This window comes from Mustelus asterias, chromosome 18 (assembly GCF_964213995.1).
Source record: "Mustelus asterias chromosome 18, sMusAst1.hap1.1, whole genome shotgun sequence".
Taxonomy (NCBI): Eukaryota; Metazoa; Chordata; class Chondrichthyes; order Carcharhiniformes; family Triakidae; genus Mustelus; species Mustelus asterias.
In genome coordinates this window covers 9,242,003-9,269,437 of record NC_135818.1, presented here as the reverse complement: position 1 = coordinate 9,269,437, position 27,435 = coordinate 9,242,003, and the positions used below count along the sequence as shown (strand labels likewise).

At 41.6% G+C, this 27,435-nt stretch overlaps 1 protein-coding gene across 3 annotated transcripts in view; it reads right to left on the bottom strand.

The window, feature by feature from the left end:
- Nucleotides 1–26,897, bottom strand: part of max (myc associated factor X) — a 31,901-nt gene extending 5,004 nt beyond the window's left edge. Inside the window, exons 1-4 of one of the 3 annotated variants that reach the window (XM_078233401.1) lie at nucleotides 26,635–26,897; nucleotides 21,889–22,008; nucleotides 12,766–12,889; nucleotides 7,760–9,003 (exon numbers count right to left, since the gene is read on the bottom strand). In XM_078233401.1, the coding sequence (XP_078089527.1) occupies nucleotides 8,816–9,003; nucleotides 12,766–12,889; nucleotides 21,889–22,008; nucleotides 26,635–26,670 (468 nt within the window). In that variant the 5' untranslated portion in view covers nucleotides 26,671–26,897 and the 3' untranslated portion in view covers nucleotides 7,760–8,815. Of the gene's footprint in view, nucleotides 1–7,759; nucleotides 9,004–12,765; nucleotides 12,890–21,888; nucleotides 22,009–26,634 lie in introns of those variants that run through there. The other 2 variants (XM_078233402.1, XM_078233403.1) reach the window with 2 other exon arrangements.
- Nucleotides 26,898–27,435: the final 538 nt, after the last annotated feature.

Genomic DNA, 27,435 nt, shown 5'->3' with positions numbered 1-27,435 from the left:
GCTGACTGAACCTGCACGTTAACCTCAAGAGAATCTTGAACAAGGACTCCCAAGTCCCTTCGCGCTTCTGATTTCCTAAGCATTTCCCCATTTAGAAAATAGTCTGTGCCTCCATTCCTCCTTCCAAAGTGCATAACCTCACATTTTCCCACATTGTATTCCATCTGCCACTTTGCCCACTCTCCTAACCAGTCCAAATCCTTCATCAGCCCCCCTGCTTCCTCAATACTACCTGTCCCTCTACATATCTTTGTAGTGAGACCTGGAACCTTGTGACCAAGGCAAGGCACAGAGCCAGGACTAACACAAGGGGCGGAATTTTCCAGCCACGCTCGCCCCAAAGCTGGAAAATCCCACCTGAGGTCAACGGACCTTTGCGTGATCTATGTCCTGCCCACTACGTTTCTTGTGGCGGGCGGGACAGGAAAATTCTGCCCAAGATCTTTTGCACTGCCTCCATATGAACGAGTGGCTGGGGAAATATGTCATTAAATCAGAAAGGCTGGAGGCAAGGAGCACTGGACCTAACGGCATTTGGGGCAGAGCAACCAGAGCCATAATTAGCCTAGCATGTTAGAGGCATAACAGGGCATCTTGGTTCCATGGAATGCACATCCTGTTCCAGAAAGTGTTATTAGCTGGAGGATTTCAGAGATCGAGCAGCAGCTGATATCATTGCAGTGCATCCATGAAGTTAACTTTTATTTGGACAGTACATTTCTGGAGGTGAACACACTGCAACTTGAGAGTGTGCAGGCAGGGAGGAAATGGGTGACTACCAGACAGTGAAGCAGAACCGAGCAGGTAGTGAGGGAAGGGGGAGGGGTGAGAAGGGAGAGAAGATAAGGCAATTGTACAAGGAGATTTAATAGTTGGGGAACAGACACAGGTTTCTGCAGGGGTCCCAACACTGGTTAAAGAAACAATTACAACTGTGAGAGGGGAATGGTACGCTTGAATGGTCATTAAATGAAGCTATTTGGGTTTCAACTGAGGAATAAGAGGCAGTCACACTGCAAATGGTCTACAAGTGACCCCCAAACAGATTCAGATAGAAGAGCAAACATGTAGGCAAATTGCTGAGAAATGAAAGGGCAGTAATAGTAGAGGGATTTCAACTCTCAAATTAAGAAGGATAAATTCAGTATAAACGGTATGGAGTGTGCAGAATTCTCAAGATGGACTCAGGAGAATTTTTTTAGCCAGTATGTAACAAGCCCAATCAGAGAAGGGGCAATTCGGAGACACGTTTTAGGGAATAAATCTGTGCAGGCAGAAGGGGTATCGGTGAAAGAGGATTTTGGTGGCAGTGATCATAGTTCGGTTAGATTTAGATCTAACTGGCGGCCGCTACCCACAGCTAGCGAACGCCTGTACTACACGCAAAGGATCAGATCAGATAGATGTAAAGACAATAGGAAGGTTTAGAAATTTCAGGGCTGTCCTCGTCAATAGAACTGATACTGAAAGATGGGCAAGTATTTTTGAAAAGATTAAGAAAAGAGGGAGGAGAAATTTGATGCCTAGTTGAAGGATTGCACGACTTGAAAACTGCTTGACAGAAAACTGCTGAGATAAAGATCAATGAAGTGATGGAGAGACGTCAAAAGGTCAAAAGAATATAGTTGAAGTTTAGAAGTCAAAGGTGATCCACACACACAAAATGCAAGAAAATAGACAATGGGGGGGTTGGGGGGGGGAGGGGGAAAGCCTAGGAGAAAATGCTGATGACAGCATTTCCCCACCATCTGGGCAATCCTAATTGAAGTTCACATCAACAAACACTGCTTTAAATCACATGATGGCCAAAAATGAGTGTTTTATACTTCCGACAAAATGACAGAGGTTGGAACTATCTAGGATCCCATTTTGATTAGGTTTGTATATAATGTTAACCTTCCAGTCCATTTTTATTTGGAACGCTGCATTAAATATCAGGTCTGAACCCGCAACTTGTGTATCGAGCAAAGAGCTACCCACTAGTGACGGACACAACCACTTCACTGAGTTCTGTATCAAATACTCAAATAGCAGGTAATTCCTATGGTCAAAACATTTCAATCATTTTGTAAGTTTCCCCATCCTTTAGGATGTTTGATTCCCAGTTACCAACATTCAGATTGCACCCTTCACTGGCAGTATCATCTTTGTCACTCAATAGACTGCACTCTCCTGGCAAAAACACATTTTATTTATTAATTATTAGTCACAAGTAGGCTTACATTAACGCTGACAATGAAGTTACCGTGAAAATCCCCGAGTCACCACACTCCGGCGTCTGTTTGGGTACACTGAGGGATGATTTAGCGTGGCCCACACACCTAATCAGCTGGGCCGAATAAGAGTGCGGAAGACAGTAAAATTACAGTTTTTGGATGTTTTCGACACTGGCACCAAAAGAGCAGTCGAGTGCACGCTGTTGTGTAGTCGCAACTGTTTTAAAAATCTCAGCATGGCTGCCCAAATTAAATAAATGCTTCTTACAAACAAATGACTGCAGGGCAGATTAAGGCTGTCCTTTCACATTTGTGTGTGAATATGAGAAGTGTCTCAATGCCATTGCTGTCGGGGGTTTGTTCAAACTATCTGAATTCACTGCCAGCTACTTCAGGTCAAATAACCTAGTTTTGTTCCAAAGTTGCAGGGGGTCATAGAATGTAAATAGTGGGATGTCGGCTTCTGGCATTGTCTCCTTGGAGGCCCTGCAGTTAATTCTTTTTTAAAAGCTCATGCGTTTTGAACCTCATTAAAAAAGCGAGGCCGGTGACTTCACAAAGAACAAAGAAAGTTGCAGCACAGGAACAGGCACCTCGGCCCTCCAAGCCTGCACCGACCATGTTGCCCGTCTGAACTAAAACCGTCTACCTTTCCAGGGACCATATCCCCCTATTCCCATCCTATTCATGCATTTGTCAAGATGAAGTCACTATTGTATCCGCTTCCACTACCTCCCCCGGCAGCGAGTTCCAGGCATCCACCATCCTGTGTGTAACCTTGACTTTTTCTTTCATATCAGGTCACAAAAGCATGTATAAGACCAATTCTATTTGTACATTAGATTGATCATCGTTTTGTTATTCATTGCGTTACTCAGTGTCCTCCATATTACTTGGATTTACATACCGAGAGGACTAGGATTTGCCCTTTGAACCTCTGCCACTTTCGCTGTTTAAAGGAACTGAGAACATGTTAAAATTTGGAGTTAGATATATTTACAGCCGGCTGAAGAAGCAGATTTCTCAGTACAATGCGTGCAGAAACAGCATGTACACACATTTCTCCCTACATTGACAACAACAGGTAGCACGGTGGCATAGTGATTAGCACTGCTGCCTCAGCACCAGGGACCTGGGTTTGAATCCAGGTTTGGGCACTGTCTGTGCGCAGTTTATATATTCTCCCCGTGTCTGCGTGACTTTCCTCTGGGTGCTCTGGCTTGCTTCCACAGTCCAAAAGACGTGCTGATTAGGTGTGTGGGCCACGCTAAATCATCCCTCAGTGTACCCAAACAGACGCCGGAGTGTGGTGACTCGGGGATTTTCACGGTAACTTCATTGTCAGCGTTAATGTAAGCCTACTTGTGACTAATAATTAATAAATAAAATGTGTTTTTGCCAGGAGAGTGCAGTCTATTGAGTGACAAAGATGATACTGCCAGTGAAGGGTGCAATCTGAATGTTGGTAACTGGGAATCAAACATCCTAAAGGATGGGGAAACTTACAAAATGATTGAAATGTTTTGACCATAGGAATTACCTGCTATTTGAGTATTTGATACAGAACTCAGTGAAGTGGTTGTGTCCGTCGCTAGTGGGTAGCTCTTTGCTCGATACACAAGTTGCGGGTTCAGACCTGATATTTAATGCAGCGTTCCAAATAAAAATGGACTGGAAGGTTAACATTATATACAAACATACAAATTAGGAGTAGGCCACTCAGCCCCTCCCCTCAAGCCTGCTCCACCAATCATCAAGATCATGGCTGATCTGATTGTAACTTCAACTCCACATTCCTGCCGACCCCCCGATAACCTTTCACCCCCTTGTTAATCAAGAACCTATCCACTTCCGCCTTTAAAATAATCAAACATTCTGCTAACACTGCCTTTTGGGAATGTCATGATGTGGAGATGCCGACGTTGGACTGGGGTAAACACAGTAAGAAGTCTAACAACACCAGGTTAAAGTCCAACAGGTTTATTTGGTAGCAAAAGCCACTAGCTTTTTTTGCTACCAAATAAACCTGTTGGACTTTAACCTGGTGTTGTTAGACTTCTTACTAGTGGCTGGTTAGTCTAACTCGTGGTTAGACTTCTTAGAGTCTCATGATCCTCACAGAAAGAAATTCTCCCCATCTCTGTCTTAAATGAATGACACCTTATTTTTAAACAGTGACCCCTAGTTCTAGATTCTCCAACACGAAGAGGAAACATCCTCTCCCCATCCACCCTGTCAACGTCCCTCAGGAACTAAGCGCTTTCGATCAAGTCGCCTCTTATTCTTCTAAACTCCAGCGGGTGCAAAACCTAATCTCTCCAACCTTTCCTCATAAGACAACCCGCCCATTCCTAGAATTAGTCAAGTAAACCTTCTCTGAACTGTTCCTACCGCATTTACATCTTTCCTTAAATGAAGAAACCAATACTGTACACAGTGCTCCAAATGTGGTCTCCCCAATGTCCTGTATAACTGAAGCATAACCTCCCTACTTTTGTAATCAATTCTCCTCACAATAACATTCTATTAGATTTCCAAATTACTTGCTGTACCCGTATACTGGCCTTTTGTGATTCATGCACGAGGACACCCAGGATCCCTTGGTGCCTCAGAGCTCTGCAATCTCTCACCAATTTATTCTTGCTGCCAAAATGGACAATTTCACATTTGCCCACATTATTGGCCAGATTTTTGTTCACTCACTTAACCCATGTCCCTTCGTAGCTTGCTTACACCCTCTTCACAATTTACTTTCATATCTTTATGACAGCAAATTCAGCAACCATATCTTCAGTCTCTTCATCCATATTATTTATATAAATTGTAAAAGGTTGAGACCAGCACTGATCCCCGTGACACACCACTCATCACATCCTTCCAACCAGAAAAAGACCCAGCTAGCCAATCTTCAATCTATGCCAGTATGTTCCCTCTACACCATGATCCTTTATTTTCCACAGTAACCTCTGATGTGGCACCTTATGAAATGCCTTCTGGAAATCCAAGGACAGAACATCCACCAGTTCCCCTTTATCCATAACACGTCTGAAAGACATGCTGGTTAGGTGCATTGGCTATGCTAAATAGTCCCTCAATGTACCCAAACAGGCACTGGAGTGTGGCGACTAGGAAATTTTCACAGTAACTGCATTGCACTGTTAATGCAAGCCTACTTGTGACACTAATTAAACTTGAACCTTTGAGGTCTCCTTCTTAATTTGGTGTCTCATTCCTCATACTGTCTATATAGAACCTCCTTTCCCATCCTGCCTGTCGTTAGTACCTACATGGACCATGACTACTGGATCCTTCTCCTCCCTGTGCAAGCCCCTCTCCAACCCTGAGCAGATGTCTTGAACCTTGGCACAGGGCAGGCAACACAGGACTCTCGTTCCTTTCTACAGCCAGCTCCTTTCCCAGTGGTGGAGTGAGAACCAATCCTAAAGGGTGAGAAAGATAGAAAGAGCGAAGGGAAATAAGCACCACATTCTCTCTCTTCCCGAACTCTAAGCTTGCACTCAGTTCTTTGCTGCTCTCTGTTTGCCCATTAGGCAGTGGTGCTCAACTTTCACAGCAGGAGATTTGGACACAAATTACCTCCACCTAGCACCTCTGAACCATAAAATAGGGAGCTACCGTGATGTACCAGAAAATGCAGAGAAATAATTCTCCTTTGCAGCAATAAGGTCTTCTAAAGTGTTTAAACATATCGCAAGTATCACTTAACAGAAGCCTTTAAAATTACAATGGGGTAAGATAAGGTAGATGTTGCAAAGATTTTTCTACTTATGGGGAGAATGAAGGATCATAAATGGAAGATGACTATCACTCTTCCACTTGCGAGGGGTAGCGAGAATGAAGTCTCCAAACTTTGGGGAGATTGGATAAGATCATCTGCTGCACTTCTTTTAATGGCTCACTGCTTTTCATGGCTCAACACATCGATTCCAGAAAGTCTGCCACAAGTGTCACACATGAAGTTGTCCCTTGCCGGTGATGGCAATCTCTGCTGCTGTTGTTTGCAGGGCTCTCGTCTGCTTTGGAGCCTCTGAAACCACGTGCTGTTGGTGAATTCATGCCCACAGCTGGTGCCGCCATTTGCACAGATTGTCAGCCAAAGTTTCCCCACTCATTTGACAGCATCCTTGAATCAGAGCTTTGGCTGCCGCCTTGGCGATCTCTTGGCATGGGCTATCACCCCATGGGAATCTTTCATTTTGGATGCACGCCCAAGCCTGCAAAGCCTTCTTTGCTTGATTAGCACAAGCATGCTTGCAAGTTTGTTCTGGAAAGGACTGCCACATTGATTACTTTATTTTTCCACGCTTAAATTGTAGACACTGGAAATGGAAGTTATTGAGTTTTGTTTTTGGGTAGCAGTGAGTTGTCCAGACTTTGCTAACATACAGCAATGTGCTGAGGGGACAGTCGATAAGCACCTTGAAGTCACTGTTCTCTTGCACAGTTGAAACGAATACAGTTTAAGGTTTTGCAACATCTTGTCAGTACATCAAATACAACAGGAAAAATATAAAGCTCCGACTATGAGCCAGAAATATGCTTCTATACTCCTTCCTCAACCCAAGATGAACGTCATTCGCAGATCCTCTTGCATGAACCACAAACATATGGGCAGATTTATACAATTACAATTTACTTTACTCCCCAAAATAATTTTGTGTGTGATTTGTACAACCAATAGAGAAGAGAAACTTTTAATTGCACCAGTGGATTGTGTTCATACAGAAATTAAATGTAAACAGCTCTCAAACAAGTATTAAGTGCATTCCTTTATGAAGAATCTTCCTTGTTGGAAGATGGATTTAGGGTGTAAAGTCATCCTCTGCATTAGAATCGCTGTTTCAATTAAACAGATATCCTGCTTAGTGTCAAACGGGACCGCAATGGATTAAAGCCACGAGTAGAATTAGATATATTCTAAGCCATAGTTACAAAGATCGATCAAAAGCAAATTACAATAGCACCATACACAATTAATTCTGGATGGAGTAATCCATTGGTCTTAAGATATTTCTAACAAATGTGTTGCATTTCTATGGTCCTTTTGTCAGAGATGTACATACCTATTTTTAAAATACTTTTCCAAAATCTAATTTTATTTAACCTTCAATTAGAAGGATTTTCCAAAGTTGCCAGCAGACATGTACAATTGGAGAATATAAAAACTGCAGAGGGACCCTTCCGTGACATTGTTGTTCGATAGGATAACTGAGATTCCAATTCAGGAATACTTCATTGACTGGAGTACTTCAGGATATGCAACGGGCAAGAAAAGTGCTACATACATTGAAGTTCTTATTCTTTTTTTAAATTTAAAGCTACGCTGTTCACCTCAAAGGCTATTGCTATACAATAGCTCCTGCGAGCGATGCACTTCATATTTTAATTTAGCAAGAATCCCATGTTTTGGGATTTTTTTCATCTTCTTGTTAACTATACAGCAAGATAAACGTTATTTTAATGCAGGTAGATTGAGTTAAGTGATTAATGCCACAATTAAAAACCACAGTAAATACCACAAATAACAAGGATAAAATAGTTTTTATTTATAGTCTCATAGTAAAGGTCAGCCTCAACTTGCAAGACAATTCTTGGCAGTATGTACAACATACCTGTAATTTCCATGGAATGGAATCAAATAACAACAAGAGACAAATCTACATAATGCTACAAGCTAGTTTAAGCTTAGACCAATAATTGAAAAGGCAAAGACAGACAAATGTACACACACACCCCCGACACAGCCTGAATGGTGCTTGGCAGCCAGTTGATTGTTCAAACATCAATAATTAGCAGTAATGGAAATCAATTTAATTTTGTACATTGTATTATGCAGACTGAGGCTTAAATACAATTATTTTGGTTCCTGCTAAAACACAAACCTCAACATACCCATTTTGGATGTATTGACAGATGTTATTTCAGTGCCGTAAAGCATAGCTTTAGGGCACTTAAGCTGTTCCATCATTTCATAGGGTTACGTAAAAGCAACTCAAGGCACAGAATATTTGATTATTTTTAAATCTGTAAAACATTGAAGAAATATGAAAAAACTTGTCTGAAGTAAATAGTTTTGAAGTTCGTGACTTTTTAATATCAAGTGACATCGAACTTCTGTTTCATAATTGAAATTAATAAAATAAGATCAAAAGGGTCTCAAAATAGGATTTAAGATTGGTTGCGCATGACCAACCATTTGCAATATACACCCATACAGATTAATAGTGCATCAAATAACTTGTGCCTTCCTTCTTCAATCTTTTAATAACATACATTTTCAAATCTAGACTTTCGCGCCCCCCACTGGGTGCCACAGCTAGTGAATAAGTCTTAAGAATTGCTGCAAAGTTCCTGTTGCAGTAGACGGAGTCCTTAATAGTTTGACAGCTGCCATTTTGTAATTTCGTAAGGAAGAGCAGGGAGTCCTTCTACTGATGAAATGTGATGCTACCCTGCTAACAGCATCTATTGTTATAATCCTTGGAGCACAACAGGGGTCTGACAGAAGACAAACTGAAAAGTAAAGCTATACACAAGAATCCCTAGTAAAAGCCAGCCAGCTTATTGCCTGAAGGGGTTCAGCTTGCCTCCATTCGCAGTTTCTTTCTGGTCTGGGGTTCTTCAGTTTCTGACTCTGAAGTCGAGTCAGAGCCTCCATCAAAGGCAGAAACAGCACTGCCCTTGGGATTGGTGTATAAGCTGCTGTCGGAGGATGAAAAGTTGGCCTGTAGCTGGGCGGCTGCCCGTGCCTTTTCCAGTGCACGTACTGAAAGAGAAAGGCAGTTCACTGATAAAACCAAAGCAACAAATCCATTTACCACACACTGCCACAGCGAAATCCCTTGCTCCAGCTGACTTTCACCTGCACTGATCTAAAACTCATTTTGGCTCACCATACTAAATCTGCTACTTTATAAAACTGGACGTCAAACAAGTTAATTGCAGCCGGACACAGAAGGAATGTTCTCTGCTCAGCAGACAGCAAACTTGCAATCTCTTTACTGATGCGAACCAAGGGTGTTTAAAACTACCTCCCCTTCCTCAAAATTTACACAACCTCAGTCACTTGTATCTCACCCCCTCCCCATCACATTATGTATAATTTAGCTTGCAGCTACAGTTTTGTGTTGATCCACTTCTATTCTGCTGGCAGCTCTCTTTATGCTCCATTTCCAGGTTATCACAGCACAGCCCATGCTGAAAGCCAATGTTAGGGCTTGCAAGCTGGGACCCCATACATGGGGGAAGGGAAAAAAAATCATGGAGACGCTGTCCTCAAGCGATTTCGACATTAACAGAGGCAAGAGTCTTCCTTACAAGTGATTGAGATGCAAACTCAACGTCTCCATCCATCCTTCCAAAACTGCCCTCATATGCTGCATTTACAATCGGTTATGCAAATAAAGATTTGGCCTAACATCAGGCATGAGATGACAACAACTGGTCTGGATTCTCCTTTTCTCTTGTTGAACACCCACACATCAAAGTATTGGGAGAAGGGATCTGGCATCGTCTCTGTTCAGCATAGGTTCAGGGTGATCACACAAGTTGATGTTGACATTGTTTCAGGTTTGATGACACTGAGTAAATCACTACAAGTTTGATTTCGGCATATTAAAACAGAATTATTTTAATTGCTTAACTGTGTACGGACCATCTGCACTGTACTATTGCTACCACCTTGTGGTAAAGCAGTTGCTGAGCAGTGAAGCTATGCAGGATCAGTCAAGCAGGGCAGCTGTGCCTCCTACATCAGGATATCTTGAATGGAAGCTGAACCCTAAGACTGGAAAAGAATCAACCTTTTCCTACGTCAATTAAGAACAGGAGCATTAAACAAGTGAAATGAAACGAACCACAATGTGTCCATGCAGCTACAGGAAATGGGGCTGCAAGGAGAGAAAATGGACGGATTGGGAAAAACACTCAACATAAGGGACATAACTGTACATGGAGTACATTTGACTCAAACAGTTTTCTGGAACACGTTGTTTTAATGCCCACCCCACCAAAAAAAAAGGAACCGTGCCAATCCACAGCCTACAACACAAAATAAATGCCTAGATTTCAATAATTATTCACGGGAATGCAGCAATCATTCTCAGACAGCTGCTTAATTTGCAACTTTATTCCAGCTGCCTTTAACACAATTCGTCTTTTAAAGACGGTGCCCAGGAAGAAATGCCAAGATTGGGAGGCAACCTAAAACATAATATTTTCATACGAGCTATTCAACTGATGATTCAAAGCAGCTGCTTGTACAATCCAGCTTCTGCTGATTTGCACACTTGATATTAAACTGAAAGTATTGAGGGGTGGTAAAGTGGTTAGCACTGCCGTCTCTCAGCGCCAGGAACCCAGGTTCTATCCCGGCTCGGGTCACTGTGCGGAGTTTGCACATTCTCCATGTCTACATGGGTTTCCTCTGGGAGCTCTGGTTTCCTCCCACAGTCCGAAAGGCATGCTGGTTAGGTGCATTGGCCATGCTAAAATTCTCCCTCAGTGTATCCGAACAGGTGCCAGAGTGTGGCGACTAGGAGATTTTCCACAGTAACTTCCATGCTGTGTTCGTGTAAGCCTACTTGTGACACTAATAAGTAAACTTTAAAACTTAGAAAGAGTTGTATTTTTGAGAGTCTTTCACAGGCAGCGTATCCCAAAGCACTTTACAGCCAATGAAGTACTTTTGAAGTGTAGTCACTTTTGTAGGAAATGTAGCAACCAATTTGCACTCAGCAAACTCCCACAGACAACAATGTGATGATAACCAGATTATCTGTTCAGATGATGTCAATTAAGGGATATTAGTCAGGCCATGTATAAACTCCCATCTCTTTTTTATAGTACCAGGTGATCTTTTGGTTTAATGTCTCAACTGAAAGAGAGCATCTCTGGCAATGCTACACCGGAGTGCCAGCTTCGTCTTTTGCGCTTCAAGTTCTGGAGTGTGACTTGAACTTTATCTTTCAACTGGGAGGCAAGAGACATCCCAACTGAGCTACAGATGGCAGTGGCAGTGTCAGAAACTCACACAAGTTAATGGACAACTATGACGATAACTTTGATACAGCTCAGAAAAAGAGATTCTGTTCATTCATTAACAGAGTCTGGATGTGCCACATTTTGTTTTTCTACAGATGTCATCAAGAACTGCAGGTTCGGAGGAATTCATCTTTTTGAGGGTGGCAGACGAATCAGAACGTTCAAAACCTAATCTCAGATTTCAATTTTTAGAATCTCTCTCAGCATGAAACACCAGGCCAAAGCCAGACATGGAAAAAAAAAAATCCGATGCTTTCGTGACTGCTTCCTGATACTTCTGCTGATTTTCCATCCGAAGCAGGAATCACATGATGCTAGGTACTGCTCCAGGGAAAATGTGTTCAAGGCAACTTATTTACTTGCTGCTTTGAAAATACTCTTCTGCAGTCAACTATTAAACCAGTCGTAATGCTTTTGGGCAAATCAACACTTGAAGGAAAAACAACATATGTCAACAAAAGTCTTAAGCAAAAAGAAAATCAGTCATGATCTAATCGAAAGGCAGGCTGCCTACTCCTGATCCCACATTTTATGTACCTCAAGTGTCACTTCAGTGATGATATCATTAAAATGAAAAGTTATGAGTGTATTTTATCGGGTACAAAAAGAGGCATGATTCCACGCGTTCAATATGCTGAAGCATATGAATATAAAATCACTACTGTAATTTCTGAATTTAACATCTCCACATTTGCTTGTCATTAAATATACACTGCTTCTACATCTCATTATAAACATTAGTCAGTCAACCTCTGCCAATCTAAAAGAAAATAGCAATTTAAATTAGTTCTTCAGTGAAGTAATCTTTTCCTTTCCAGCACTGTCAAAAAACGTACGTAAAAAAAAAATCATATTTATTTATTCTATGCCAACCTCCAAGCTAGACTGCCACAGGACAATCGTTAGCACAGATTTCAAATTTAGAACATCTTTAAAATAGCTGCAAGTGTTTTGTTTAATTACTGGGCTTTTCCAAGGGTTCTTAGACAATTCTATTCAAATGCCCATCAAATCCCAAATGCAGATTCGCTCATCCAAGCTCCCTAGAATATACAAAACTGCAATTGAGGCCCTTGAACAGCAAAGAGAAGGATTAATAAAAACCTTCAGAACACTTGTCCATGAAAATAATTGCTCTTACGACCAAGGACATAAAATTATCTTTCCAAAGTCTTTTGTGTTATAATGATCAAAGAGTGTTCCCTGTTCTTCATTGGTTTTAAAATTGCATCTATTTAATGTTGGAAAAAGCATTTGACATGAAGAGGAGTATTAACTGCACCAATTTAGCTAGCCATAATAGGTAGAACACTTCCTGCATTGAACAGATAATCTGTAACTGGATAACTAAAAAGGTACACAGCACAAAATCTTAGTTAGAATAACTAAGCCCATGACAATTTCCAGATTGGAGATCAAAACGTGACAAGTGGCCTTAAACAAACAATCCATTTCTTTCAAAAAGATGCAATTAATAGAACTTTACCTTGCTGCTCAAGCAGAGTATTCTGTCGCTTTAGGTCATCAATGTCTTGCTGGTGTGTGTGATTTTTCCGTCGCATATACTGAATATACTCTGTGGCTTTATCTAAGATTTGGGCACGGGATGCCTATTGAAACAAGTTTCAATAAAGATCAAGTTAAAGTTATTGAACTGCTTCGTGTAGCATCAACTTTCAAATCCAAATCTTCATTCTATCAAGGAAGCAAAACGTCGAGAGCAGTTACTAATCAACTAAACAAAGGCCAAACTAAACATTTGTTAATTGAATGAACCCCACAAGACGTAGACTTCTAATCAATTTGAGCTTAAACATGCAAAATAGATGGGCTTCCATTAGCCAGAAGTTTTTCCAGTGAGTAACTGAAGCAAGGATGTATGCACAATCTTATGCTGAATTACTTTTTAATCTGGTATGGGGGTGGGACTGACATTGGCAACCATTACAGTTGGCCTAACAGAAGAGAATGAGATTCAGTTCTCTCCATGCAGGCCCAACTGATACAAGGCCCACATGATGACTACTTCCTGAGGTATTGCAAAGTGGCTGGCACATAGAGCTATATCTCAAAAAGGCTTTGGAATCTTGTAGAGAAAAATCTGAAGCATCGTAAATGAGAAACATGCTGGTTCTATTCAGTTACACGCACGTTTTGTGCAATAGATACATATTGGAACGTGGCTGAAAAATTATCTTAAAAGTTAATGTTTTTAACTTGTTAGAAGGAAGTTATGAAATAATTTGCCATGCAAATCTCAATAATGCATGTCCCTCTGAATAATGGCTTAAGATGCTCTTGCATAACTGTTCTTATGCTCATTTGTAGTGAGACATCCTGATATCTTTCCTAAAAGGAGGTTGTTTATTATAACGTATCCATGCCTTGTACAACTGACTACACCACTGGTGTGAAACCATTACGTATTTTGCCAGGGTTACTAAGACAGAGTGTATTATATTGCCTTCCTTCAGTGTTGCTCTGGTGGCACAGAACTATTTTCAGTTAGGAACATTAAAAAATGTGACTAAATAGAGGTTTGCACAAACATCAATATTTAAACTTCAGTCTGCTCTACAAGTGCTCAATTTATTAAAAATTGACATACGCTGTCAAATTCTTGCACTGCTGAAGACTATATTTGCTCTTCCTCATTGTATTTGGTTTAATATTTTACCGATACTCCCAACAAAATGGGGAGTAACTAAGCAGTCACAAAATAAGTGCACCACTCAATCAAAATAGGTCACCAACAAGATGGTCTTTATTCAAAAGTAACTTAGAAAACAAAGAACCATGCTTGATACTAATCAGCGGTGTCTTATGCTGCAAAAAGGTCAAATAAAAGCATGTTTACCAACATGGCAAACATTGCAATAATCTCCACTTCCCCAAACTTGGCTTCTGACTATTGATCCTCCGCCACAGCCCATCCAAAAAATGCATTCCCACGGTTGGTCTTTATAAACAAGAAAAAAAAAATCAGTTCTGAATTCTGACAAAAAGCTCCCATGCTGCTAAAACCACAGTGTAGCAAAGACTAGAATTCTCCAGCCACCTGAATGGGATATTGTGACTTACGTGCCTTCACGTGCACTTCAAGTCTGTTAAAGGCGGCCTAAAATGTGCAGTGAAATGAGGCCAGATATGGATTAAGTTGGTTTTGTATGACAAATTTAACTAACTCTCAATTCTCTCCTTGAGAAAAAAAATGATAAATCTTGCACTTTTGCCCTGTTTTTGGTATTTATTTTCTTTTACAACTGCAAAAACAGACCACCTACATTTTAGCTCCCAGTTCCAGGTGGGTGGCACAGTGGTTTGCACTGCTGCCCCACAGCGCCAGGGACTCGGGTTTGATTCCGAGCCTGGGTCACTGTCTGCGTGGAGTCTGCACATTCTCCCCGTGTCTGCGTGGGTTTCTTCCGGGTGCTTTGGTTTCCTCCCACAGTCCGAAAGAGGTGCTGGTTAGGTGCATTAGCCATGCTAAATTCTCCCTCAGTGTACCCGAACAGGTGGAGGGCTGAGTGTGGTGACTAGGAGATTTTCACAGTAGTTTCATTGCAGTGTTAATGTAAGCCTACTTGTGAACTAATAATAAATAAACTTAAAACACCTCCCCATCCCTTTACTCTGATACACAGGAACCAGTGCAGACCATATGATCTGTATCTTAACTCCATCTATCTGCCCTAGTTTGTGACTCTCAGTAGCTGGGTAGCTTACCAGTTTTGTGGCCAATGTTTATTTCCCAACCACACTAATAAAAAAACTAGCACCGTAAAAAAAATTACTAGTTTTGTTCTGTATAAACTTTCCATGCACAGTTTGTAACTCATTCACATTGAAATAGGATCAGAATGAGGTGGGTCATTTAGCCAATCGAGCCTGTTCTGCCATTCAATTGAACCAGGGCTGTCCTATTTCTTAACTCCATTTAGCTTCCATATTCCTCAATACCCAAAGATTAATCATTCACAGTTTTAACATCTCAATTAACCTAGTCTCAACAACTTGTATTTGTATAGCTCCTTGAACACAGTAACTTTCCCAAGACACTTGATGAAAAATTAACATACCGAACTAAGAAGATATTAGGGCAGATGCCAAATGCATGGTCAAAGAGATAGGCTTTAAAGAACGCTTTGTTTAATGAAGAAAGTGAGGTGAAGTCGAGGGACTGAATTACAGAACTTAAGAGTCTAGCAATTGAAGGCAGGCTCACAAATGGCGAAGTGATTAAAGACAGGAATGTTCAAGAGATCAGAACTAGAGCAGGGCGGGTATGCGAAGATTGTAGATTACAGAAATATGGATAGATTGGTTATAGAAATCATAGAAACCTTACAGCACAGAAAGAGGCCATTCGGCCCATCAAGTCTGCACCGACCACAATCCCACCCAGACCCTACCCCCATATCCCTACATATTTACCCACTAATCCCTCTAACCTACGCATCTCAGGACACTAAGGGCAATTTTACATGGCCAATCAACCTAACACGCACATCTTTAGTCTGCGGAAGGAAAGCGGAGCACCCAGAAGAAACCCACGCAGACACGAGGAGAACGTGCAAACTCCACACAGAGTGACCCAAGCTGGGAATCGAATCCAGGTCCCTGGAGCTGTGAAGCAGCAGTGCTAACCACTGTGCTACCGTGCCGCCCATATTGGAAAACAAGGGCAAGAATTTTAAAATCAATGTGTTGCTTAATCAGGAATCAATGTGTCAATGAGTCCAGGAGTGACGGGTGCAACTCGACTTGGTAGGAGTTAGGACAGAGGCAGCATAGTTTGAGATGACCTCAAGTTTACACATGTAAATGTGGGTGGGCAAGATAGTGGAATATGTAGGCAGGAAAACGTGCAATAGTCAGATTAAGAGGTAGCAAAAGTACAGATGAGGGTTTCAGTTGCAGCTGAGCCGAAGCAGTGATGGAGCCAGGCAACGCTACAGAGGTGGAAATAGGCAATCATAGAATCCTTATAGTACAGAAAGAGGCCTTTTTGGCCCATTAAGCCTGCACCGATGACACACCCACCCAGGCCGTTTTCCCGTAACCCCATGCATTAACCCTGCTAATCCCCCTGACACTAAAGGGCAATTTAGCATGGCCAATCAACTTAACCTGCACATCTTTGGAGTGTGGGAGGAAACCGGAGCACCCGGAGGAAACCCACGCAGACACAGGTGAACATACATACTCCACACAAACCGTCACCCGAGGCCGGAATTGAACCCGGGTTCCTGGTGCTGTGAGGCAGCAGTGCTAACCATTGTGCCACTGTGCCGCCCCCTTAGAAACAGAGCAGATGTTTCATCAGTAGCTGAGCTTGGGGGTCAAATGTGACACAAAGTTGTGAGCAGTCTGGTTCAAGCTCATGCATTTACCTGAGAGAAGGGTGGAGTTGGTGGAGGGGACCGAAGACAATGGTTCCAGTATTTCCAATATTCAGTTGGAGGGAATTTTTGCTCAAACTGTGCTTTTCAGAAATATCCCACCACCCTTTTTACAAGTGTTCACTGGCATCACCCCTAAACTGCCCAATTCTTAATTTTAAAGTTTACACTCTTTGGTCTGGACTTTCCCAGAGGAAATAGTTTCCCTCCACTTATAGATACAATCTTTTGATCATAAATACCTCAATTAAATGATCCCTTCATCGTCTATATTTAAGGTCAATGCAATCCTATCTCAATTTAGCCATTGTAACCACAGCATTATGATGAATCTATGCTGCATTCCCTGTCCTGAGTGGAACACAATCTTTCCAGATTGCTTTATGCTGCTACATTACTTCTAACCATTTGTATTCCAGCCTCCTTGAGATAATGGCTAACATCCTATTAGTCTTTTTATTTTTTGAACAAATACCCCATCTTTGTGATTTCTGTACTTGGACCCCTCCGCTCTGCTCCATCACCGTTCCTAGCTTTTCACCATTTAGAAAATACCGTGATCTATCTTGGTCCAAATTTGATGACCTTGCACTTCATGTTAAACTCCATCTGGCAGTTTTGCCCACTCTCATAATCCATCAGTGCCTCCTGTAATGTTCTGCTCTAATCAATACCTTTCATTCATAACACCTTTAATGATACAAATCCACACTATTTACTGTCCCATCTAACTTAATGTTGCGAGCTAACCTGAATATATGGCTGATTCCTTCATTCAAGTCATTTATAAATATAATGAAAATCCAATGTCCTATTGCAGATCCCCGCAGACACCACAAGTCACATCCTGTCAATTTGTGTACGGTCATTTCCTTTGCTCTCTACCTCCTCTCTCCTAACCACTTCCCTTCTCGTATCAATGGGTTAGCTTCAATTGCAAGCATTTTAAAACTGTGTGACAGCAATGGGAGAGATGGGCAAAATACTGGAAACACTCAGCACGTCAGGCAGCATCAGTGGAGAGAGAGAACATCTTATGTCATTAACCTCCACCAACAGCATCTCATCTTTTGACTCTGCCCTCTGGAGCCTTCTGGACTCAACATTTAAGTTGAATATAGTTTGAGATTCCCCATTTTGTTTCATGTTTCTTTTGCTTCTTTTTTCCCAGTTCCTTTACATTTGGATGGCAGTTATGTAGCCATTCACACCTCATCTGAACACATCTTTTGTTTCTTTATCTGTCCTATTGCCATTCCTTTACCTTTTGCTTCACAAATGTTTTGCCAATTCATCTATCGCCTCCTCCACCCCTTTGTTCTTCCCCTTTTCTTGCGCTCAAAACCTATTACATTTCTACCTCCACAGCTCAGGCAGTGTCTGTAGAGCGAAGAGTTGATGTTTTAAGTTGAGATGACCTTTCATCAGAACTGATAAAGGGACATCTCAAACTGAAACATTAACTCGGTTTCTCTTTCCACAGATGCTGCCTGACCCACTGAGAGTCTTCATTTCAGATTTCCAGCATCCACAGCAGATTGCTTTTGTCTTAGTATTTCTATCTTTCCTCTATATTTCTCTCTCCACAGATGTGACATGACTGGAGTATTTCCTGCATTATTGCTAACTCTCTAATACAGGGCGATTCTCTTCTTGCCCCTCCCCAACCATCTTGGTGCTGCTCTCAAAATGAATGTGGAACAATTACATCCAATGAACCACCTTCACTGAGTGCGAAGAGATAATTGTAATTCCACAAACTGGCCTCAGTGCCTTTAATACAATCCTTCAGTGTCCACAGCTGTTTCTAAAAAAAAAACTAAGCGAACTGTATTTGAAACAATTTAGATGTAACCTCAACCGCCAAAACTCTTTCCCCGAAGAAAAATCATACAAAAATCATTGAGACGGATAGAATTGTGGCATGGAACATTATGATCAAATACACCTGCTTAAAGGGAAGATACCACGGACACTCAAAGATGGGATCCATTTTGAGTGCGTGTCACGCTAGTGTCACTTGTTATCCCATATCTCTTGACTTTTCCCATTGATCCACACAAGTAGTTTCACTTAAGGTGAGCAAGATATCTTGATTACTCTATCCCCACCTCTCCACAAGGAGATATAGTTTTCGGAATATACAATTAACATTAGAAACCTCATACATGATGTGGAGATGCCGGCGTTGGACTGGGATGGGCACAGTAAGAAATCTCACAACACCAGGTTAAAGTCCAACAGGTCTATTTGGAATCACGAGCTTTTGGAGCGCCGCTCCTTTTTGTGCAAACTTCATGCGTTCATTGTCAGGGTCTCTAGTTGTTGAATAATTTTAGCCCTGTCCATCAAGTGCAAGATACTTTCATGCCATTCAATTCCCTTTTCCTTGAAATCAAGAGTTATTTTTTGCATTCTCAGCAACGATGATAAGAGTGGTTTACTGCAGGATAATAAACTGGTTCAAACATTATTCTACTTTTAAAGAACTTTGCCCATTGCAGTAATCTATGATACAGATTACCAAACAAAAGTGAAATGATTGTTTTAAAAGCATATGCACGATACTGAATCCTCTTAGGCATGTCACAATGACAACAGTTCTCCCAATTTAATTACAGCATTGTAATAAACTCCAAATTATGTGTATGCATGCATTTGTTTTAGAAAGAAAGACAGACAGTCATTGGCTTGGAGCCTGAAGTTTAGTCATAATTATAGATGATCTGTCAATTACCTCAGTAATTTATGACCAGCTGCTATTACCTATTCTTTGTCTATTTAGAGAACGGTCTTAATGCAACAGGTCATTTAGCAGCTCCATATTCCAGCTAGTCATGAGCAACAGTTGGAAGTTTTACAATGGTCTACCAATTGCTCCTATGCTTAAAGAAGTTTTCCAAAAGAATTCTTGCGGTCTTCAACTCATCACCAATGAAAGTATTAGCCTCGTTGATTCAGACGGGAGAATTGGGGCCTCTGCACAATGGAAAGGGTGGGGTGATTATGGATTAGCTTGTTGGGATGGGGGAAATACTCCTGTTCCTCTTTGTGCAGAAGCAGTGCTATAAAGACACACAACTGACGGATCTAACCCATCTCATCTCCTTGACCTGCCTGCTTCCCACAGCTCAGAAAACATGGCCAACAATAGAAACCCTGCAAAAAAAAGCACGCTGCTGCTTTAAAAAGAGATAACAATTAGAATCATAGAAATCCTACAGTACAGTTGACCCACCACTCCAGAAAACATCCCACCATCACTACTTAATAATTTCTTTGCCAAATTAGGTAATGCCAGATATTTTATAAGAAAGCATGCGAAATAAATGATTCAAACACTGGCTACTGGTACACAAACGCTTATCTTAAATTTCTGAAGTAAAATACTGGAAGTATTGATACCTTGCAACTACATCTAGCGCCTGAGTAACCTGACAATGCTCCTCAACTGTTACCTCAGGCCAATTCCTACATTCAAAGGTAATTGTGTCACCTGGAAATAAATTCAATTTGGACTGCATCAAGATTAAAACAAGTTAATATAGTAAGTCACTATGTTTACCCCAGTCCACATTGATAGCAATTTAAATTTTGGGGTTAACATCCTGGAACACCCTCCCAAACAGCACTGTGGGTGTACATACGCCACATGGACAGCAGTGGGTCAAGAAGGCAGCTCGTCACCATCTTCTCAAGGCTAATTAGGGATGGGCACTAAATGCTGGCCTCGCGAGTGACACCCACACTACAGGAACAAACACATTTTTAAAAGTAGCTTATGATTTAAATTGCCCCATTGATGCCATTTTTAAAATAATTAGGAATGAGAAATGAACATTAGAGCCACCAAGTCCATGCCTCCTCCACCCCAAACTAAAGTTATTTCTTCTTTTGATAATGTCCCTAAAGCAAACAGCCCTTCTGGGCCCAGCTTAACCACGCCGATGTAACTTCAACTCTGAAGAAATTTGGAAAGCCAAACGGGGATCACAAGTTACAGACAAATGCCTTGTGAAACACGCAACGCAGAAAGCGAACTGGATCAGCGACACAAGCAGGTCAGAGGCTGGGAATTCTGCGGCGAGTAACTCATCGTCCGACTCCACAAAGCTTCTCCTCCATCGGCAAGGCACAAATCAGGAATGAGATGGAATATTCTTCACTTACCTGGGTGAGTACAGCTCCATCAACACTCAAGAAGCTCGACACCCTCCAGGACAAAGCAGCCTGCTTGACCGGCACCTCATCCACGTGCTCCAACATCCATTCCCTCCACAACTGGCGCACAACGGTTGCAGTGTGCCATCTACAAGATGCACTGCAGCAATTCACCAAGGCTCCTTCAACAGCACCCCCCCCAAACCCACAACCTCTACTCCCTAAAAGAACAAGGGCCGTAGATGCAGGGGAACACCACCACCTGCAAGTTCCCCTCCAAGCCACTCACCATCCTGACTTGGGAACTATATCGCCATTCCCTCACTGGATCAAAAGCTTGGAAGTTCCTTCTTACACTGTGGCTGTACCTTCATCACATGACTGCAGCGGTTCAAGAAGGCAGCTCGCCACTGCCTTCTCAAGGGCAGTTAAGGGAGGGCAATAAAAATGCTGCCCTGGTGAGTGATGCGCCATATCCTGTGAATGGAATTAAAAATGAAAATCCCTGGCTTCAATCTTCAGTGAAGCCCATGGACACACGATGTATAAATGGAAAATTAAAAAACGCTGCAAGTAGTCCCCCAAAAAAAGAACATGGGACATATGACGAGTCAATGTTTGACTCTCAATTACACAAGGAGCCACAGTGTTGTTGTTTCTATATCAGCCGTAAGGCAGAAAGGGAAAGAGATCAACATACAAACGGTCAGAACATTTACAAAAATAGCCACTTTTTTTTTAAAGCAAGAAGCTAACAAGGTGACAGATACAAGCTCCCCAACATACATTCTTAGCACAGTATCCAACAGGTGCCTATACTGAAGCAAGAAAAAGTCTAAAACACTGTGATAGAAGAACGGGCACAGGATGCCAAAAGGACAACTTTCTCTCCCAATTCAACATGCAACATCAATTCTGAATAAACACACAACTTTAAAACATTTCCCAACTACTTTCCAACCGCGCCCACACCCCTCCCCCCAAATCATTCTTTCATTCAACATCAAAACACAAAAAATGAAGGTAAAAAAGCTGCGGAACTTAACTAGAACACCGACCTTTTCACCCTGGAGCGATGGTACGGAGTCACGTAAACTGTGAAAGCTGTCTTTAATGTGATCCCTGCGTTTGCGCTCCAATGCATTGTGGTGTGCTCGTTTATCTGCCTGAAAAACAGAATCACACTCGATGAATTACTGTTCCAGAAAGATGAACCCAAAGTTCATAATGTCTTTAACATTGGTATTTAACATTGCTGAAATTGCAAACTACTTTGGTCAAACAAGTTAAATAATATCACTTCTGAATAAAAGACCAAGAGTGCCTTGAGACCAAGGGAGTCAGATTCTTTCTCCCCAGTTCACACTCCAACATACCCGATTGCATTACTTTTCTCATTCAGTCCAGATTTCTATTATTAAAATTTCAAGACAATGATTCAGTTTACCTGTGGTACACATTTTAAACGTTAAATTGAGTTAAAACACAATGTGGTTTGCTTATATGTAATTAATTTTTTTATCTCCAAGTGATTAATTTCAACAGTCCAAGTTCTCTAGTGAATGAACTTGTTTTTCATGTTTTTATTGTGTCTCCTCAATGAGGGAAGAGTCTGTATTGTGCCTGCCCCAGAATCAGATTACCAGGACCACTGAAGTTCCAGCAATTTACATTCTTCACATTTCTAGCTGTAGATTTTATCAATGGCAATGAACACCACAGATTTCATTGAAAGCTTTGGATTTAAAATCTAACTTCCACTCAAGCTGGTGATCAAAACATTTAAAAATCACCATTTTTGGCACCTGTGATACTGACAGAACAGGTCACTTTTTATAATGAAACTGGAACAGCTAATAGTCACGATATTACCAGGTGACCATAGACTGCTCTCCCTTTTGAGGGACAGAGGGGACTGGTTGTGATTTGACCTGAGGATCATCGCACCTCAGGTGAGGGGCAAGGTTGAGAAGGCAGGCCTTCTTAAATAACCTCAGGTACAGGAATTGAACCTGTGCTATTGGCATCGCTGTGCATCATGACCCAACTGTCCAGCCAACAGAGCTAACCGACCCCAATATTTCTGTAGAAGAAACTCCATTATTTAGAGAAGTTGTTCTTCCCTTTGTATCTCAAACAAAATATTTTTAAACACATTTCTGTGCTGGGGGAAAAATGCCAAAGATACTGAGGAACAAATTGGCATACTGGTTAGGCGGCTATAAGGTTCACACCCATGGCAATCAAATCATTTACTTCCCTATTCGAGCAGCTGACATTTGCTAAAAGCAGTTACCAGTCATAAACAAGGGTAATGAGAGATGCATGCAAACTACAAAAGCACACAACAGCTAATAACGAAAAAAAAACTATTTGCAAGATAAAGCAATGGACAGGAACAGGCAAACATCTTGTAGTTCAATAAAAGACTACATTTTACTGGGATAATTGTGCGACAACATGTTTGTATTATATTTTATTTGTTGCCAATTGTTACTTTCAGTTTGGTTATACAATGACATGGAACGTGACAGGCAAATTAAAGCTTTAAATGCAAGAAGTGTACTGTGGAGGGGAGGGCCTGAGTGGGATGCTCTGTCAGAGTTGGTGCAGACTCAATTGGTCAAATGGCCTCTCTCTGCACTGTAGGGATTCTATGAATACTATCACTATATAGTTTGACCATTTAGACATATTCCAATTCTCAATGAAGGATTGACAGCCAATTACTCCACTTTTGTCAACAGAATTTTAAATTTTGAGCAGAACTTAGTCTACAGATTTCTTATCGCAGATCCCTACCTGAATAGCAAACAAAATTGTGCTGTAACCGAATCCCATTAGCTGAGAAAATTTGACAAATGCACTTTTCTGTTAGAAGTATTGGTACACACACAAACATTTGGGAACCAAATGTCCCATAACTCCAGGAATGACATGGGAAAATCACAATTTTCTTCTCATTATCAACCATTTGGAACTCAAAAGAAGAAAAATGTGATAAAAGGAGCATAGGTTCCAATTAATTTACAGTTCATTGCAAGAACTAAACCTGCTCGGTACAATAGTACCTCAAAATGATAAAAGCGTTAGATTTAGTGCCCCTGTAGTGTTTCTCCCCATAACCTGCGCATTAAAATACAATTAGTTTCTCAGTATAGTCCCCATTAATCTTTCTATTCTCAATAATATTCTTCACATTTATATGGTTCAAGTTCTGACTTATTTTTTTCATGTCAAGAACCACTTGCCTATTTTTCTAGACGTTTAAATATTAGTTATGAGATAAAATTTAACCTAATTGTGGCCAATGCAATGACTGGTAATATTTCTCCCACTAGACCCTGAAAAAAGTCTCACCTCAATACTTAAGGTCGGGGGTTAGGCAAATAGGTCACAGAAATCTCAACAACTTGGTACCATTTTTGCTTAGTTTACAAGGGAGATAAATAAAAGGACTAAGTGTCACTGATCGATGCAACACATTCTTAAGGCCTAAGAATGGACAATAAACACATAGATGCATGGGTTGAAGGATCTGAACTTCAGTCAAATGCCAAGACTTCAAATGATGCATTTGGCATCTTGGCCATCAAGCACAGGCAAAGTTGACACATACACAAAAACCGTATAAATTTCCACATGTTCTCAAGGTTACATTACCAACTAGTTATACTTCAAAATCTAAGAGGGCACATAAGCTTGGATCATCATGTTTACAACTAGAAGCCCAGTCATTATCTTTCTAAACATAAGCTGATTTAAAAGTGCATCATTCTATCTGATCAAAGATTATTTACCCACACTTCCTGGAATCCATTTTGTTTTAGGCACACCATTGAGAAATACTCTAGTAATTATAATAGTACATCAATCTTATTTACATTTGTTACTGATTTTTTTAAAAAGTTTCTGGACGAAGATGAAGAATAGTTCTCAGCAGCTGGTCATCCGAAACCGCTGTATTGACCACATTTACACAACTGCAAAAGAGGAAGGGAGGGAATAAAAAGCATCACGACGAGTTTGCTACTCTTCCCATTAGTGCAGGTTCTTCATGTGTTGAACTCCTTTTCACGTGAATAGTAAGGGGGGGGGGGGTTGGAAACGGAAAGTGGGTAAAGGAGAAGAAGAGAGATAAAAAAAACAAAGAACAAAATGCCAGTGAACATTTGGCTTCACTTCAAGGGTTGAATCGATATAAATAGGACATGCTGAGGCTTGTGGGCACAATGAGTCGCTTTTAAAACACACTAGGGTGGGGGAATCTCCTAACATTAAAAAAAAGCACGAGATAGAGGAAGGTTTTCCCTAAGACAAGAGGGTCAAGTTGCAAAATTTAAAGATGCACTCTGTATAGATTTGTCTGTAAAGTGCAAGAAACAATACTTTTCACTGTATACTAATACACGTGACAATAATAAATCAAATCAAAAGATTTGATTCTGGATGACCTTTCAGAGCTGGCAAAATACTGTGGATGCTGGAATCTGAAACAAAAACGGAAAATGCTGGAAAATCTCAGCAGGTCTGACAGCACCTGCGCAGAGAGAATAGAGCCAACGTTTCGAGTCCGAGCTCTGGCGAAGGATCACCCAGATTCAAAACGTTGGCTCTATTCTCTCTCAGTCAGGTCTGCTGAGACTTTCCAGCATTTTCTGCTTTTGTTTCAGATTCCAGCATCCGCGGTAATTTTGCTCTTATTAAATTGAAAGATTGCTAGGCCTTTGTAATGTCTTAGACAGTGTCACTCACTAAGGTGTCACTCGCTAACTCCTGAGTCCTTGGCTGGATGTGTGCCCAGATTGTTGGGGGGGGGGGGGGGGGATTGATATTTTCCTTTCAATAAAAAAAATACAACTTTACAGGGCATTAAAAAAAGATGTAAATATTTGACTATAGATATATTCTTCAAATGATCAAAAGCTGTGGGGAAGGCAGCATTGATTGAAAAACAAAACCAACAATCCAAAGACTGGTTTCGTTTTACATACACACACAGAAAGCCAAATTAAAAACTACTGCAGGTTGATGAGAGGGGGTGGGTGTCAAATGTAAGGGTTTAATTTTAAAATTAAGGCAACGACGGCTATTTTTTTTGGTGGTGGTAGGGGGGGGGATTGGGTCGAGGTTAATCCCTCCGTTTACGTACCGCTGTCTGAAAGCTCGGCTGTTCTTCCTGCAAAACAGACAGGTGCACACAATGATCACACTCACAGCCGGGAGAGCTTTGTGTGAGAGAGAGGGAGAAAGAGAATGATAGACAGACAGACAGATGTAGATAGATAGATGTAAATAGATAGAAAGAAAGAATAATAATAGTGAGAGAAAGGGAAGAATAATATAGATAGAGAGAAAGAGAATAGATAAAAGAATAATAGAGAGAGAGAGAAAGGGAAGAATGATAGATAGATGTAAATAGATAGAAAGAAAGAATAATAATAGTGAGAGAAAGGGAAGAATAATATAGATAGAGGGGAAGAATAATATAGATAGAGGGAAAGAGAAAGAAAGAGAATAATAGATAAAAGAATAATAGAGAGAGAGAGAAAGGGAAGAAGAATACTATAGAGAGAGAGAAAGAATAATAATAAAGGGGAAGGAGAATCCATAACCAAAGTGGGGGAGGGGGGGGGGGAGGAGAGAAAAAAATTATTTTGTTTCCCACAGTCGAGGGAAATCCCAACACGTTATTTTTTTTATTTATTCGTTATTTTCGACACGAATTTCGGAAGATTATTGTTTTTTTACTGAATAATAGCGAGGGGGGGGGGGGAGCAGGCGAGACTTACGTCGCTTTCGACCTCGATATCATCGTTATCGCTCATGCTTTCCCCTAACAACAGCCCTCAAAAATAACAAACCAGGGGATTTTAAAACTGATCTCTGAGGAGAGAATTTTTTTTAAAATAAAATAAAAACACTACACACACACACGCGCCCGCGCAGGGGACGAGGAGAGGGAGAAAACCCGACAGGAAAATTCGCTCGTGACTCCGACACCAGCTCCGCCCGACAGGCCGCGGCTTACCTCCTCCTCCTCCGCCGGCACTGCGCATGGGCGCGGCGGGCGCTGCCGGGAGTTGTAGTCCCCTCCTCCCTCCGCTCCCCGTTCTGGTCTCCCGGTCCCTGGACTACATTTCCCATGATCCCTCCCGATCTCCGGCGAGGGAATGGACCGGAAGCTTCTCCCAAGAAGCGGAGGTTGCGTCAGAGCGCGTTGGGGGGGGGGGGTGGGGGTGGGGGTGGGGGTGGGGGTGGGGGGGGAGCAGGATGGGAGATGTAGAGTTCCTCTCTTGGCCGCCACCCGACAGGGCAAGGGCCGGAAGTTGCGTCAGAGCGTTGGGCAGTGTGGGAGTTGTAGTTCCTCACCGCCACACAGCGGCCTCAATTTCCCGAGATTCATCGCGGCCGGTGGAGAAGGAGGTGGAGCAAGATGGCGGGTGGCTGGTAGAGGGAAACAGCTCAGAGGGCTGACCGTGGGCACGGACAACTTTCTCTTATATGGGACTGAAGGAGATGCCCTCAGCCACCTGGTTGAATTCAGCGTGGATTCCGAAGCTCCTTTGCATCTGCAGCTTTCTCAGGAGCAG